Source organism: Candoia aspera, chromosome 1, assembly GCF_035149785.1.
Source record: "Candoia aspera isolate rCanAsp1 chromosome 1, rCanAsp1.hap2, whole genome shotgun sequence".
Classification (NCBI taxonomy): domain Eukaryota; kingdom Metazoa; phylum Chordata; class Lepidosauria; order Squamata; family Boidae; genus Candoia; species Candoia aspera.
The window spans coordinates 286,034,528-286,052,255 of record NC_086153.1 but is presented as its reverse complement, the minus strand read 5'-3'; the positions used below and the strand labels follow the sequence as shown (position 1 = coordinate 286,052,255).

The 17,728-nt window shown below is 35.3% G+C and overlaps 1 protein-coding gene across 1 annotated transcript in view; it reads right to left on the bottom strand.

The window, feature by feature from the left end:
- The window catches only part of DPH6 (diphthamine biosynthesis 6), a 232,972-nt gene that overhangs the window by 130,396 nt on the left and 84,848 nt on the right, over window positions 1-17,728 (bottom strand). Inside the window, exon 12 of the mRNA XM_063290002.1 lies at window positions 15,130-15,304. Coding sequence (XP_063146072.1) covers window positions 15,130-15,304 — 175 coding nt within the window. The remainder of the gene's footprint in view (window positions 1-15,129; window positions 15,305-17,728) is intronic.

Sequence of the window (17,728 nt, the reverse complement as noted above, 5' to 3'; positions counted from 1 at the left end):
GAGAAAAACCTCTTTTTTAAGAAAAAAATTCTTGGTGGCTGACATAGCACCACCATGACAGTCATAAAAGGTAGATTTCACAACATTATTTCATCTTTTTAATTAACAATTAATCTTATTTCAAAGCAATTCTATTTTCTAGGAATATATGGATATCAGATACATATTAATGCAAAAATATAGAAGCTCTCAGGATTTTTGTCCTGAGGAAACAATTATTTTCATCTACTAGACAGTGCAACTGATGCAGTAACTCTGCTCTTACTGCTAGTTTTATTTTCTCTGCAACTGCTATTTCAAATCAGAACACAACAGATGTTTTTGAAAGATGAAACATGCTCCTTTTTTTTTCTAGGTGAGCATTTTTTCCTTTCTCCCCAGAAAATACCAGATCAAACATGGGCAACTTTTTCTTTAGCATTTGCATTGGTGGGCTTGAAAGGAGATCTCACAAAGTTGGTTTGATGAGTTACTGTGTCTTTACACAGGCCTAATAAATACAGAGCAGCCATTCACACTAGAGTATTAGTAAGAAGGGACAGAAGGATGTTTAGCTTTGTATTCATTCCCGGTGAGGCTCAAAGCCTCAAAGGTAAACGACTATGTAAGCACCTTCTTAGAAAAGAATCGGGTACCCTCTGCACATGCTGCAGCTTGTTGACATGAACCAGGGCAGGCAGACACCAATAATACATGAAGTGTGGTTCAGAGGCAATTAGGATCAGTTGTCAAGGCCAGGCCATTAATGAAAGAACATGTCAGAGGAGCTGGAGACTTCAATGGTTGAGGGCAAGAAGGCGATTTAGTGTGACAGATCGAGTCCTTCCAATGTCCTCAGTGGTACATGCTAATACCAGCCTTAACAACCTTTTTGTGGCAGTGTATAATGTGACTAACATGGACTTTGATTCAGCAAAATGACTGCTGCCACTGTTAGTCTGTCTCATTCCAACAACAGTAAATGCACTGCTTCAAATAATTACCCACTTCCTTCACTGTCCCCCATCCCCCTTTTCTTGTCTAATGCAGAGGGCTTTTATGCATGCCATACAGTTTGTCTCTAGAAGGTCACAACACTTACCCTGCAGTTTTCTATTTGTTTATGTAGTGTTCATTCCATTTATAAATAGCTAAAATAATAAATACCTCCCTACCACTAACTTCTGAGTAAAATAAAATTAAGAGCCCAGCACCAGTGGCTAAATACAAAGCCAAATATAGGAAATCAATGCAAGAAACACTGTTCCTGTGTGTAAATTCCATGGGACGCAGAACAAAACATTGGGAAACATTGCTGGTCATTGGCCAAGTATTCACTGTTTCCAGGGGATTAAAGGAAGAAGGAGAAAAAAAAATATTTTAAAGGAGAATGCTTGATTCCTACCTCAGTGGTGTTTTAGATTCTTACTTAACATAATCAACAGTGAAATAAAAGCTTTTGTAAAGAGATGTGCATTTGTGAAAAATATTTGATAAAGTGTATGACAATACCATAAGGACCTCCAGTTTTTAAAATATGTACTATGAAAAGTATATTACCTGGATAATTAAATGCAACTGAAACATTTCTAGTTAAAATCCTACTAACAGCCTCAACGCTCTATACAATTTAAGGTTATACAGTTACAAATAGGAGTGACTATTCAGTGCCCAAATATGTCTCACTTATGCCTTCTTTCTTAGCTTATCCCAAATCTTAATTACTTACAATACACTTAAGGCAGGAAGTAGGTGATGAAGAAATGTATGTGACATATGAACTCTATTTATTGAAATAGCCATTCAATAGCAGAATGCACTCAGAATTTTTTCAAAGTAGACAGAGAGGGAGAGAGAAAACAAGAATACTGCTTGATATTTTATTCTGTTCTTACTCTCCTTTCTTTTTTCATACACTGGGTCAGATGATGTGGATCCATGCCTATCATTTTTATTACTTAGCAACACCTGGAGTGACCATTCTAGAGGCAATATTTCATTATGACTGACAGGAAAGGCTGTTTCTGCTGGGATGGATATGTTCCCCTCTGGATTATTGTCACAATGCCCTGCCTTCTTCAATTCCACCCCCCAGCCACCCATATTTTTTTCCCCTTCCTTTTAAAACAAAAATGTGCACTCAGGGAAGTTTTTCGATGATCAGCTTATAGACCAAATCAAACTGTCATATGAAACTGTTTGAAGTTGGAGGTAAGTGATGTTAATTTACTTAAAGCTCAAAATGCATCTCTTGGATAGGCCACTGTATGTAATGAAATGAATGCCGACATCTTAAAAAGACCTGTCTTACCTAAAAAGGTCAATCCAATTCATAACAGTCATCAAAAAAGTTAAGCATTACCTCCTAGAATTTTCATATTCACTTTACTGAGGAACAAGTACCCATTATCTAGAACGCTCATACGGTACAAGTAGGACATCCTAGACAGATGACTAACAGACAGATCAAGCAAACTAATAACCCAGAAACAAAGTCTGATTTCTACTTTGGGGAAATTTCTACTTCGTTTGGGGAAAGTAAGTCCCCTCCTTCAACTTGTGGATATTCCGTAAGATCTATAAATGAAACAAGAAGATGGCGATGTAGGCAACTCAATACAGGCCAATAATTTTAAGCTGTCTCCAGAACTAACAGAATAAAAAGTAGAAAAGGAAAGTAGAATGAAGCATTTAGCAACTTTTGCAGGAGTAGGCCATGATCATCCATCTGGTTCCCTGCTTAGGAGAACTCCTACAAAAATAATAATAATAATAATAATAATAATAATAGTAATAATAATAATAATAATAAATCTATATGCTGCCTGACTCCCAGCAAAAAGATCATGGAAGATGATATTTTGTGGCAAATTTTACTTATTCTCATATTTGGGGAATTTGTTCCTTTTAATATGGGTCAAGACACTTCTCAGTTGGATATTCTGCAAGCTTACATGCAGCTTCATTATCCAAATCTCATACATGCAATGTAAGAAATCCCTCCTTGCTGTATTTGCACAGAACGTGCCAAATTATATTGTATATAGCTATCTCATGTCCTGTGCTATTTCTATTTGATATAAAATATTCCCAGAAAACATAAGCAATATTATTCATTATAATAATGACATAGGTACAATTATTTATTCTTGTAACTACATAGTTCCTAAAATTATATTCTGCCTCAGGAAAGTCAGGCTTAAAATAGAGCTTCCTCATATATTAATTCATGCTTTAATGATACACTGCCATGCAGATATGGCAATAAATATAATTAAAAGTCTCGGGCTCAAATACCCCTGAATATCTAGATGGCAGCTACAATTCATAGAAAGCCTCATATTTGACTAAATGTGCATCTTACTTTAGAAACAGTTGTTCCTAATGAGACATCTTTCCTTGTAATTATCTTTTCCCACAAAAATGAGCTTTCTTTAATACCAAATGAGTACCTTTTTCAATGGTAGTACATAACTTACTGTTTAATTTTTTTTTAGAAGTAGCATCCTCTCTAGCATTTGAGAATGAAAAGAAATTAAGAAGAATTATATTCATTAGCTGGACTTTGAAGAAGCAGGATAGAAAAAGTATTGACGTTTTTGAACTTTGATGTTGAAGAAGACTCCTGAGAATTCCATTAATAGCCAACAAAACAAACAAATAGATCCTCGAAAAAAAATCGAGGCACTAATGACCAGGCTGAAATTATTGTATTTTGAACACATGATGCAAGACCCAGCTGTAAAGACTAAGGAAGATGAACTTTAAGGAAATATACAAGAAGCGTTATCTAGGCAAAAGGGACTGAAACATTTTTTACACTCTGAGAAACAAGATAATATTTGCATGCCACTCAGGCAGACACCTCCCTGATTTGACAAGATGGATGGACTCTGTCACAATGGCGATGGATACGCTGTTGGAAGATGGAAAGGCGAGGTTGGGGACAGATCATCTTGGAAAAGGTCTATATATCTGGTTGCTAAGAGGTGACACTGAATTGACAGCACATAATCAAATAATAATCAAATATCAGTTTATAACAGACACATAGCCCATCATGTCAACTAAACCCTTTTTAAAAAACCTCAGCATCATATAAAATGTACAGCCTCCATTAGCTGTTGAAGTTAGAATAAATCATGGCAACCAAAAAGGCTTGGCACCTTTTAACTGTACCTAGATTTCAAATCTCTGAATTCCCAGCAAGCTGGGAGAGTACAAATAGTCCTTGAGTTATGACCATTCATTCAGCGACAATTCAGTGTTACGATGGTGCTGAACGAGAACGAGGGGGAAGTACGACTGGCCCACAAAGTTGCAGCTGTTGCAGCATCTCCAAGGTCATGGGATCATCATTTGTGACCTTCCCTGCCAGCTTCCCACATGAAAAATCAGTGGGGAAGCTGATAGTCACTCCTGTAAGTCACTCCCACTTTTTCTCCCGAGCCCCACTATGGCGTATGAGATCCCAGGGATCTCGTACTCCATAGCAACCCCCCACCTGCACTCCATTCCATGCACCTGCCTGCAACACCCCCTCACCTATCTGCATTGCATACTCCGTACCCTCTTGCAGCCCCTGCCAGACCACCCACACTCCCCAGCACCAAACCCATGCCCCCCTAATAAAAAATAATAAAATTATTCAAAACACCATTTCTCTACCATTTCATTTCAAAAAATTCTAATTCAAAGATTGACCTCCCAAGAAGAGAAAAGAAAAGAAAACTCCAGTGCTGTATATTAAGTGTAGATTTATATTATTATTTGTTATATTATTATATGTTATATAATAATACTTTTGGCCATCCCTCCAGTCGGACTTCACAAAATACGCTCCTGTAAATCTCAGCTCTTCAGATACTTAACTCCTATTCAAGAGTTGGTTTACTTGGCAGACAGCTCACAGGCACAAGTTGGCAAAAACAGCCTTGTTATTGTAGACAAGAAAGAAATCATGTATCTACACAAGATTTATCCACTGCAGTACACAGAAATCAAAGCCCTAATAAAGGTATAAACACTAATTAAATTTGTTTTTGGTCAATTTTTCCATTGGAGTGATTTTCCAGCATTTTCACAACCACATGGAAATACTCAAAGCCCTTCCTCTTTTCTAGGATCTTGCTACTACCTGTCTGGCTGCAACCAGTTTCAAAATGTCATTTGGATTATCAAAAAATAAATCAGTAAGACCAACTTAGAATGTGACCTGAGGCACGGCATATGATAATGTGAATCTATTCCTTTACATTTTCTCCAACACATGGGGATTATAATAAAATTTTGTTTCCTTGGTGTTAAGTACCATCTATTAAATACTTTCACTGAATTTTCCCTAATTTCTACTGAAATCAGTTTTTTTTTAATTTTAAAAGAACTTTATTATTTTTCAAAGCATAGTTAAAATACAAAATAGAGTATAGAAAAGGCAGAGTATAGACTTAAAGAAAAAAGAAAAACTATAAAAGTGCAAAGTTAGAAAGAGATAGAAAAGGAAAGCGACTTCTGACTTTTTCCAATATAGATATAATGCAATTACAAATACAAATAGTATCATTATTTCTATGAAATCAGACCTTTTAATCATTAAAACCCAAGATTAAAGCTTCATTTTTTTCTGACACAAGCAAATAGTCTAAAAGTGGTTGCCAAGTAGAAACAAATCCAGACACGGTATTTCCTCTTATCTATGCTGTTAACTTGGCCATTTGGGCCAATTCCATCAGTTTAATCATCCAATCCTCTACTGTAGGGATTTGTACTGAAATTAGTTTCAATGGTTCTCTGCGCCACTCAGATACCATAAAATCAAAAGTAACAGGGGGGTTATATCTGATTTCACATTGCTTTAACCCATTCAGAAATGGGTCTTTGCTTCTAATAGAATGTTGTAAATTTTTGAAATTCTCCCTTTGTCCTTATTAGCTTAATTTCAAATTTAAGCATGGTTTTAGTTGCTGGTGTCTAACTCCTGAAGTTGCAATCTAAAATCACATTAACAACCCTAGAGATCTCAACCCAAACTGCAGTGATGATAACACAAGCCTAGCTCATGGGGTTTAATGTTCCAACTTCTGACTTGCATTTCCAGTAATAAGACAAATTTGCCATCTACCCTTATTAGTCTCTGAGATGTTCAGTTAGCTTAACTAAAAAAGCTCTAATATATTAATTTTAAGAATAGAAGAATCCAGTTTTTACCCTTTCACTAGTTTGGCTTAGGAATTGTAAATGATTCCTCCAAACTTCTAACTATAGAATTTCTGAAGCACTAATAAAATCAGGACCAAATAATCTTTAAAAAAAATTGCATAAGGTAAATAAACTTCCAAGAAACATTATTTTGTAAACTGAACCCAGATTTAAATTACAGAAAATCAGCTTCTTCAAAATATAGTTGATCCAAAGTAATGATATTAAGAGAGGTCTAGTTTGGTCCCCAAAATAGGTTTCCCAGCTTTTTTTAAACTACAGTTATCCCAGTTACACTTTTCATGGGTTGAACATGCAGTTTTCCATATGTATCTTAATGGCAATATGTTAAATTTATACTCAAATGTAAATAGCTGTTAATACTTGCAAGCATTTCAACAGGATCAGGTAAGAAATTTAGGATTTCAAATTGGGCTTAAAGAGAAGCAACCTGCTGACTGGTGCTTCTGGCAGTTGTATGGTTTAGCATCACCTAGGACCATAAGTTCTTCACCGATGCAATAGGACACAATTAGGGCAGAACATGGAAAGAGGCATAACATCTCAGTGAAAGCACTGCAATACAGATAAGTATAATTTGCATCCAGGTTATATCTATCTGTGCATGTATTCTCCACATACAATTCAGAACACAGAGCAAGAAGAGCATTTGGTTTACTCTCAATAATGTCATCACATAGCAAAGCCTGACTGGGTATATTGCATTCCACTGCACTGTCATTCGTATTCACTATCAGATCAGTTGGGAAAAAAAAAAACATTTCAAATCAAGAGAAGAACTAGTGGCAGAGGGATATAGTTGTTCACGGTTTTCTTATTTACAGTTATTAAGATGTTTAAGACAAAAGAATTTATGGTTTTGAACACGGTAAGACTGAGCTTGAAACAGAATTGTGTACAAATGATGAACATGTAATTGCTAACATGTATAAACTTTTATTGAAATTTGAAACAGAAAACGAACAAGTGAAAGAACATATGACAAAGTGGGCTAAAAGTTCTGAATGGAGCAATGGGAAATACGTGGTTGAAAGGATTGAAATTTACACTATGTTATAATTTTAAAGAGAATTTTTATAAAATGATGTACTGTTGGTATATGTCACCACAGAAATTGTCTAGAATGTATAAATTTGCACTTCAAATTTATGTTGGAAATGTGAAGAACAAGAAAGGACATTTTATCATGTTTGGTGGATGTGTAAAAAAGCTAGAAAATTCTGGATTCAAATACATATACTGATTCAGAGGACTTTAAAGATTAATGTACAATTGAGACCAGAGGTTTTTCTTCTGGGATTGATGGACAAACAGTTGGGAAAAAGTCATGGAACTTTGTTTTGGTATATGGTAATTGCAGCAACATTATTGTATGCACAAAGATAGAAAGTTTTGGCATTACCCACAATGGAGGAATGGTTGGTGAAGATGATGGAACTTGCTGAGATGGCTAAATTGATTCTTTGATCAGAGAAAAGACAGTATCTACATTTATTGCTGACTGGAACCCCCTTATGGACTTTTTGCATAAAACAGAAAAAAAATGAACTTATGATTTATGGTTTTGATGATTAGACAGGATAGATTATAGAGAGTCATGTAACCATAGAGTAAGAAGTAAATTTATAATTATAACTGCTGTAAAGAAGATTGGGAGCCACTTCTTTGTATCTTTTTTCTTTCTTTTTAATTTTTCCTTTACTGTTTTTTTCCTTTCTTGCACTTCTAGCTTTTTCTTTGATTACTTTCTTTCTTCTTTTTTTCTTACTTTATATTAGTTTGCATTAGTTTTTATCTTCCTTTTTACAATTTTAATAAAATTATATATAAAAAAAGGAAAAAAAAACATTTTCACTCCCACAATTTATGAAAGAGAAGCAGCACAAGCATTTGATAGGCATGAAATAATGTAAAATTACATGTACAGATTTCAAAGCTTCTTATGTCTCATGGCATCTCACTTTTCTCCACCAAATAAAGCTCAGGCAAGAATTGTAACTGATGAATAGCCAGGACCAAAACAATGTATTATTATGGTTAGCTATAAATTTATACGTGGATAGAAATAGCTTTCTTGCTCATCTCTAGATGTTTACAAGTGATATTCTGTCGTATGTACCTGCATGAAGATCTGAGTATACAGTATATAATATGAAAATTACTGCAATCCATCCAAACCAAAAGAAACAGGTTAAAAACATTATATATTTATATATATATATATATATATATATATATATATATATATATTCAGTGATGTTTGCTTTCTGTTATTCTAAAATATGCTGTTTCCCAAGTAGCCAATTTTTCATAAGCCCAATTACTTGCAATTTTTTTCTCCCACTATCAAGAATATCATTTGTTTCTTTATTGTAGTAGATAAAACATCCTTTCATTGTTTCAGATCACAAGCTGTGCAGATACTACCCACTGTTCTTGCCTCCAGCACTTTACATTATTGGTGTATTATTTCATGCATGCCCTACTCTTTTATCAATTGCTTTTGAAGTAATGTTAATAGACTAGAAAATTGAGACATTTATGAAGTATAGGCAGTGTTTATGAAAAAATCCATAAAATATGACATAGGCAAGACAAGATAAAAGCAGCATTTTAATAGATTATGGCAAAGAGATCTTGTCACAAGTTGACAACTGACTCCTTCGAGATCGCTAATTTTTATGGGATTAATTTTGTGGTATTAAGAAAGGAGCTAAATGTCCTAATTAACCTGTAAGTAGCACATTCACCAAATTAAACCTTGTGGCCTCTCGTTAGATTTTTGGCTTCAATACCTTATGCAGAATTACTGCAAATGGATATAACATAGTACTAAAAGGAAGCATTCTGCATGGAGTTAACTAAAAATCTCATCCAAATTACACTTTAAATACATTCACGCTAGTATGTAAGCAGTGAAAGTTTGCTAAGTGCAGTTACATGTTCTGCTTCTCAAATTAATGTGAATGGGTTCTTAAATGGCCCATTAAGTGGCCAGCAATATAGAGGAATTAAATGAAAACCCCATAATTAGGCTATATTTTACCACTATGCACCAAAACCCCTATACCTATTGCCAGCATTTGAAAGACCACACTCAGACTGCTAAAACACCAACTCAGGTTAAGCTACAGTCTGGTAAATTATGAAGGATGAACCACAGAATCCATTTTTAGCAGCTGAGACAGAAACATGATATATAATGTTGTTGGTAAGAACTGTATGTTTGTGTCAGGAACCAGGCCAAGAACCATGCTGAGCCAATACCTCCAAAATCTAGTTCTTTCTTGTTCTTGCCCTATAGACAGAATCTTGCCAGACTAAAGCTACTTTAACTAACCTATGCACAAATACCCCAGGAGACTCTAGGGTGGGGCAACCCTGAACCTCTTAGCTTTCTCACACACACTTTCCGGACTGTGAATCCTCTTATCTCTCTGGAATGCGCCCCCCTCTTCCTGAGAACTAGCGGCAGCACCAGAATCCACCACAGTTTGGTTCTAGCAAAGTACTACAGGTGGTCCTCAACTTACAATGACAATTGGGACCGGAATTGCCATCGCTAAGTGATGAGGTCATAAAGTGCGACCTCATCGCTTAATGACAGCAATCCCTGCCATCCCAGTTGCCGTTAACTAAATCAATGCTGGTTGGAGAGGGTGTGTGTGGGGTATACAAGAGGCACTGCGCAGGTTGGGGAGGGGGTGCAGGAGGGTGCATGAGAGGTGCCTCACCAGTTGGGAAGGGGGCGTGGGTGTGCGCAAGAGGCACTATGTAGGTCAGGGAGGGTTTGTGAATGGCTGATGTGGTGTGAGTGAAGGGGGGCTGGGGAGGGTGCACAAGTGGGGGAGACTTACCCTAGCAACCTGCAACTTTCCCTGCTGGCTTCCTCATTGACTCTGGGGAAGCCAGCAGGGAACGTTGCAAATGGCAATCACGTGATCCCAGGATGCTTGGCAACCAGTCATAAGTGTAACTTTGAACGGTCACTGACCTAATGGTCATAAGTCGAGGACTACATGTGAGGGGAGTTTACTGTCAAGATTTCATCTTTATATGACAGAATTTTAGCAACCTGTTCAAGTGACAGGGGTCCATATTCTCCTCTCTCCTCCACACACTTGTATAAAGGAGAAGCACAAATGCCAAGCCAAAACTTGATTTTCATCATACTGGGGACCATTTTTTAAAACAACTCTTTATTCTGAACTAATAACTTCAACATATTAACAAGAGAAAAAACTATGTATGAAAAGAGATTAATTTGTGCATGTTCACTGCCTCAAACTGCAGAGGAGGAAAATGTCAAGGGAAACAGGCCAAGAGTCGATGTCTTCAACTCTAGTTCTTTATTGTTCTTACCATACAGACAAAATCTTGCCAGACTGAATGTGCTCTAACTAACCTAAGTGTAAATAATCAGTGAGGCTCTAGGGCAGAGTTACCCTGAACCTCTTAGCTTTCCCACAAACAGAATCCGGACTGTGAAATCTCGTATCTGCCTGGAATGTGCCCCCTCCTACTTGGGAATGAGGGGCAGCTCCAAAATCCACCACATCAAAACACATATTTAATTTTTACTAAGAGGCTAAATTGCAATTGAACAGAAATTTCTATGAAATGTGTAATAGTAAAGATTTTTTTCAGAAATGTTTTTCTTGAATTACATAGAAAAGGTGAATTGGATGTCCTAATTAAATATTACCCAATAACAATTTTAGATGTTGACCTAGATTATAATTTTAACCCTGTCTATATTCTGACAATATTTTACAGACATGTTTGATTTATACTGAGATACAGATATACACACTGTCTGTTAGACACAAATGTGTGTGCTAGCAAAGAGTCTCAACAAGTACTGTAAATACATGGAGTATGCACTCTAACAAACCAAATTTCTTTTGTCTTACACAATGTGTTGTATCATATTCAATATTATAGTCTAAAACTCTGGGACAACTGCAAAGGTGGTTTGAAAAGATGGCATCTCGTCTTTCATTTTATATGAATTAGAGTCACATACTGCTTCCCTTTGGGAGTCAGAAAGCAATTTTTCGTACACTGTAAATTGTAGCATTTACAAATTCTCTCTGCTATTTTAGTGTCAGAATTCAATTTTGGCCTAAGAATAATATTCAAGTACACTGCCTGCTAAAGAAAGGTATTTTCTGCTTGGTTGCCTTTAAAACCTGCCCATGTTCCATATATATTTTGAAGTCAGCCTCCAGCCAAAAACATCCACATTTTTAAAAAAATATATCTATTTTTATAAAAAAAAAGAAAATGGAAAAACCAAGATACTAAAATTAGAAATGAACATATTGACAGTTCAAGATCCATGAAACTTCACTGACAATATTCACAGTATTTATAACAGGTGCTTAATTTTAAGCTGGCGAATATTCATATTATGAACGTATACCAGTATACCAAATAGCTTTTTCTGGCAACAGTTAACACACAGAGACAGACAGACACACATACACACACTTAATACAGGACTACTTAACTGTTCCACTTAATATAATGAATGTATCTGATAATGATAAGAAAGTAAAGTACTTTATTACAGAATTAGACCAGAATATAACCAAAGACACAAATTATAAAAGTAAATAAAGTGCCATAAAGTTTTCAGTGTTATAATTCTATGTTCAGAACCATTCAGGGATAACTATTATTCTGAGGATGGAACACTAAAATTAATGCCCATCAGTGCTGTAAAGTTATGCTGGTATTTGCAATAATTTTAATATTTTGAAAGCAGCTTTTGAGAGGAACAATGTATCTTTCAACTACTGAAAGCAGTCAACTGCTCTAGATGGCTTATGAACAGAATTAGGTATAACATTTTACAATAAAACATGGTAACATAAAATCAAATATTTTTAAAAAATCATATAAGCATATATAAATTAGCATATATTATAATTAGCATATATAAATAAGAAAAAGCTTTAGAAGATGTTAAATAAAATATTGAGTGTTTTTGCAGTTAAAAAAGCATTTGTTACTCAGCCTTCTATTCATGTTTTTTGTGCTTATTCAGAATGCATGACCATTAAAAGCCATTCTACTCTGTTTTCTCTAGAACTCCGCCTTGTTCTTTAATCTCCTGTAGGTGGCTGTATAAATTTGCCAAATAAATAAAAAAATAAATAATTGACATTCAAGATGTGCATTCAGAATAAAATGACATCTGCAGTGGTAGCCTCACTAAATGTGGAAAAGGCCTTTGATATGGTTCAGTGGAAATTTTTGAAACATGTTTTGTTTAAATGTAGATTTCCTCTTTTCTAGATTAATTGTATTAATTGATGAATTTCATCAATGTATGGTAAACAACTTATTGATATTGCCCTACTGATAATATCTTATTGATAGTATGTTTTATTGTTAATTTTTTGTACAAAATGTATTGATGTTGTACAATTGATAATTTACCAAATCATTCAGTTAACTGGAATAAATCTCATATACTTCCTATAGGCTTTAATGTTTCTATGGAAATTGGTAAAAACTGGGTTTCTATTTCTTGTTAAATTCTTGTAAATATTTGGAAATAATTATTCCAAGAAAATTTTCTTACTTAGTAGGGAATACATGTAGTTCAGGGTTGAACTGTTGGATTCTTGGTGTTTTTCTGAGCATGGTTTTCTTCTTAAAGACGTTTCATTACTAGACTGGGTAACATCATCAGTACTGTGGATGTTGATCAGTGCCTCAATGAAAACTTCTGCAGATGTCTTTAAAAATTTAGGGCTCAAAACCCAATTGAATTTATGGGGAAAGATAAATTTGGTAAAATATTACTTCAAGATTTATATATGCATCAGAAGTATACCTATATTATTAGCTGTATTTTCTATGGAAGGAGGAAGCTGAAGATTTTCTTTATTAAAATTATTGCTATTATATGATGACAGGATTTTTAATTTTCCCATCTTTCAATTTTATTGCTGGGAATATCACTTTAATTTCAATTTCTCTATGTATTTTGGATAATTATAATATTTTATAAGCAAAGAATATCAAGTGGATATTAATTATTTACAATTACTCTGGAATAAATATAAATATCCCACATTAAGAAATCAAGGGCTGAATTAAGAATATTAAATAAGTTTCTTATGATCTTAAGATCATTTAGGTTAGACTATATCATGTTCTTCATGCTTACTCGACACCACAGAGAATGTTTAAAATGGATTGGCTGTTAATCTCTCTATGATAAAAATCTAAAATGGATGAGTTACTCACATGATATGGCAGTGTCACACTATTGCCCTTTTTGGGTTTAAAATTCATGTGCTATGAAGATCTGTATGCTTTGAGGATGTGAATGCACTCTTGAATTATATAGCAAGAACTTAGCACTATATCAAGAATTACAGATTTATGGAATTTGTGTTTGTGTGTCACAAAAATATTATTTATTTATACATTTATTATTCAAATTTCTATCACCGCCCATCTCTCTCCCCAGAAAGGGGACTCTGGGAGGATATTACTCTTCATTGTTGGAAAGACAACACAACTCGTTTTACAATCTTGGACTGCTGATGTATGCTTACCTTCTGTTTATGAATTGATTATCAATATAATGGAAGGTACAATCAATATTATTCCTTGTTGTCAAGGTTTGTTTGTTTATTTGTCATATTTCCTGGTCACCTAGCTCCCAAATGGCTCTGGGCAGCTTCACAAACTAAAAGCCCAATAAAACGTAATGATAGTTTTAAAAGTTGGGCTCACTTTTTAAAAAATATGTAATATCCTTTCTATTGTTCCCCTTTTAATTTTTTTCTGCTTGTTTTTGTGCTTTCTGTGGTTTTTTAATTTTCTTTTTAACTTTCTAATCCCACGGAATAGCGGAAAGATACAAAAAAAGTACTCTGATCCTATCTTAACAAATCTGAGATTAATCTGGTGTGAGGTCGGAAACATGCTAAAGAAAGATTTATACAACTTAGGATTCTGGAAAAAAAAATTGAGAAAATAATCCCCAAAGCATCCCTATGAAAAAAGCCATTGGCTAGCTGCTCAGAATGTTGCTGACTGGTCCAGTCAAAGCCCCCCTCCCATTTCCTTCCCAGTCAGATAATACAAAGTAAAGCTATTATTCAGGGACTGGAAAGAATTCTAATAGCCATGCTTTGCATAGCTTCCCTACCTTCTTTATATATTAAAACAATTTAAATTATTTTTTTTTAGAAAAACAAGCTACAAGAAATTCCAGGCACCCTGAAATAAATATTATAATGGTGTTTAAACTAATAAATGTGGTTATCCATATAGGTTTTTCAATTTTTTAATAGCTCATTCCACCCCAACTGGATTCACTTAGCCAACTATTACTTTCATTACTGAGCCAAGTTACCCCAAAACTGTACATAAAGGCATTCATTCATTCATGTACTCCAGTATCTTCCAGGCAGATCATATACATTTTAAAAATTTCTCTTCGGAAGACATGATTAGAATGATTTTTACATATTAGTCCATATACATACCCTTACTGTACTGAGCCTAAGTAGATGTGAATCCCAATCCCCCTACTGTGGGAGCAATTTCTAAGAGTGCAAATTTAAAATAATTTAGAATAATTCTTTCCATAGAGATTGTTATGTGCACAAAACAGACATTTCATGTCATAAACTACTCCAAATTAGGGTACCTCTCTCTTGCTTTCCCAAGTGCTTTAGAAATGTAAGCATTTATATGGTTTCATATGCTGAATATTACATTACCAAATACTTTCTTCCATCTTGCTCTGTCTTAAGCTATAAAGTTTATGTTGTCTTCAAAGGAAAGTAACATAAAGAACCAGTGTTTAAAACGGATGGCCTAATATTACAATATGCAGATTCAAGGAACTTCCTGAATGGGGAAATATTGCATAGAATTTAGGAATTGAAGACATCTTACCTGTATGCACTGACTATAAGGACCAATATTGGCAGGAGCCCAGTGAGAAATGCTCTGTACATTCATCACCTGCTTCTGGGAACAAGGTACATCAGAGATCATCTTATTATACTTTTGTAGAAGGCAGTCCATCTGAAATAGCACATCTTCCGTCAAGGGAGACTCTACACAAACCCTGAAATAATAAAATACAAATGTACTGGCAGCATTTTAGTGACCTTAAACTATCACTGAGTTCTGGTTGCTTATGCTTTTAATATTCCTAGGATTGATAAAAACAGGGCCGGGGTGGGGGACCGAGAACGAGCAGGAATTCTGAGGCCCCAGCTAAGAGTCTCACTTGGCCCTTGCTGCTTCCCCCGTTTCTCTTCAGTCTAATCTCTGCTATTGTTGAGAAAAAGAACAGGCAAATGGGAATGTTGTACCTTTGCCTTGCTTTGGTACTATTATTAGTTTCAGAGAAAACAAATTAAAAGGCAGAGACAATAAGAAACAGCAGAGCTAGGAGGTAGTAGCAGATCACAAATAGGGGTGGTGGCCTTGGTAGGTATCAAATATTGCCAAGCCCTGACCCTGACTGGTTCAGCCATTAAGTTTATTCCACATCCAAGTAGCTTTGAGTAGCAAAACTCACAATGGGTTGGATCTAGATTTATTCCTTCCATTTGCAGAGACAGATGGGATTCAACCAAAATTCCTTACTGGGTGAGGGTCACAATATCTGCTAATTTCTTCTTCCTCTGCAGCCCTCAGTTCTGCCTTCCCTGATATTCCTCAGAATCCCCCAATTGTCTAGTGCAGCTTTTCATGCGGCACAGAGAGCCACAAAAAGAATAGGGAATTTGGCAAAAGCTGCCTATAGAATATCCAACATGGAATGTTGGTCCATGTAACTCTAGACCTTATTTACTGATTATGAAGCTGGAGTTTGCCATTATTATTCCCAGAGTCCTTTTCAGTGTGCGGTGTTTTTAATAAGACCTTTTAAATTTCATAGTTAGATAAGGCCTTGCTAAACTCCACCAACCAAACACTTTTCCCTTTCTCTTATGTCCTTTATAATATATCTCTAGTTGAGAAACAATATTTTAGGAAGGCCAGAATAAGGATCCATACAAAATCCTTCTCAACTGTTCTTTCACAAGAGCAAGTCATATTGAAATGTATGCTTTCTACAGGTTCAAGCTCTATAAATGGAGATTTAAAACTTAACTTCTTATTTTTCTGGCTTCTTTTCAGCCAATTATATATTAGGATAACACATGGATTTTGTGTAAATTATGGGGCATGATATTAATAAGAAACACTGGATATTTATCTCAAAGAAATCTACAATGCAATGAGTTTCACAAAGATCCAATTACTAGAAAAGCTATTACTAAGTAAAGGGAAATATATCTTACTAAATGGAATAAGTAATAAAGCCCTCATCTGGAAAAAAATCCCAAAGAGTTTCCTTCTTAAAAAAGATTTTATGTAGCATTAAAAATATTTTAATTGTATAGTCCTTATTTCATTAGCTTTATATATTAAAATGCTTATTAAGAAGGCAGAAATGAAATATATTTGAAGATGGTTTTAAATTAAGACGAATAAGAACACTGCTGTGCTGAATTCCCAGTTAAAGTTCAAGATGGCAAGTTCAGTATAACGGCATGCCTACAAGTATTTTCCAAACCATATAAAAATATATTGGCTATGAGGAGAAAAAAATCCCCAATGCATGTTAGGGAGATAGCATTTTTTAGCTAAAGGTTTACAAAATAAGGTGCAACACTGAGTTTAAGTTTAACTTACAAGATAAAAAAAAGAAGAGGAAGAAGAAGAAAAAGAAGGGGAAAAAAGTAGGGAGAAAAAATAAAATTAGGCTAGTATTTAAATTAAAGGTCTTAGAAAGAAAGGAAAATATAAACTAAAATCACCTCATAATGGCCACAAACCACTCCCACATTCTAAGACTGTTAGCTACTACAGACACAGCTTAAAATACTAGCAACTCCCCCCCCACATCCTTGTACCCTAGTTTTTAAGCATCTTACCTGATGAAAATATCTTGAATCTTCAAAGGGTTATATTATTATGTGATTTATTTTGCTAGTTGTTAGTATATTATTGTATATATTTGCTTCACTCTGCTTTTGTCCTTTTAAATTTTGCTGGTCTTTGACCAGCTAAATATTATTGACTGATACTGAATCTTCAGAGGTTTGAACACCAATTTGTAAACCCTGAGTTAGCCTAATAAAGGTATTGTGTTAAAACTGTTCTAGAAATAGGTAAAGGTAAAGGTTTCCCTTGACGTCCAGTCGTGTCCGACTCTAGGGGGCGGTGCTCATCTCCGTTTCTAAGCCTTGGAGCCGGCGTTGTCATAGACACTTCCGGGTCATGTGGCCAGCATGACGACTCGGAACGCCGTTACCTTCCCGCCGAAGCGGTACCTATTGATCTACTCACATTGGCATGTTTTCGAACTGCTAGGTGAGCAGGAGCTGGGACGAGCAACGGGAGCTCACCCCGCCGCGCGGTTTCGAACCGCCGACCTTCCGATCGGCAGCTCAGCGGTTTAACCCGCAGCGCCACCGCGTCCCTTCTGTTCTAG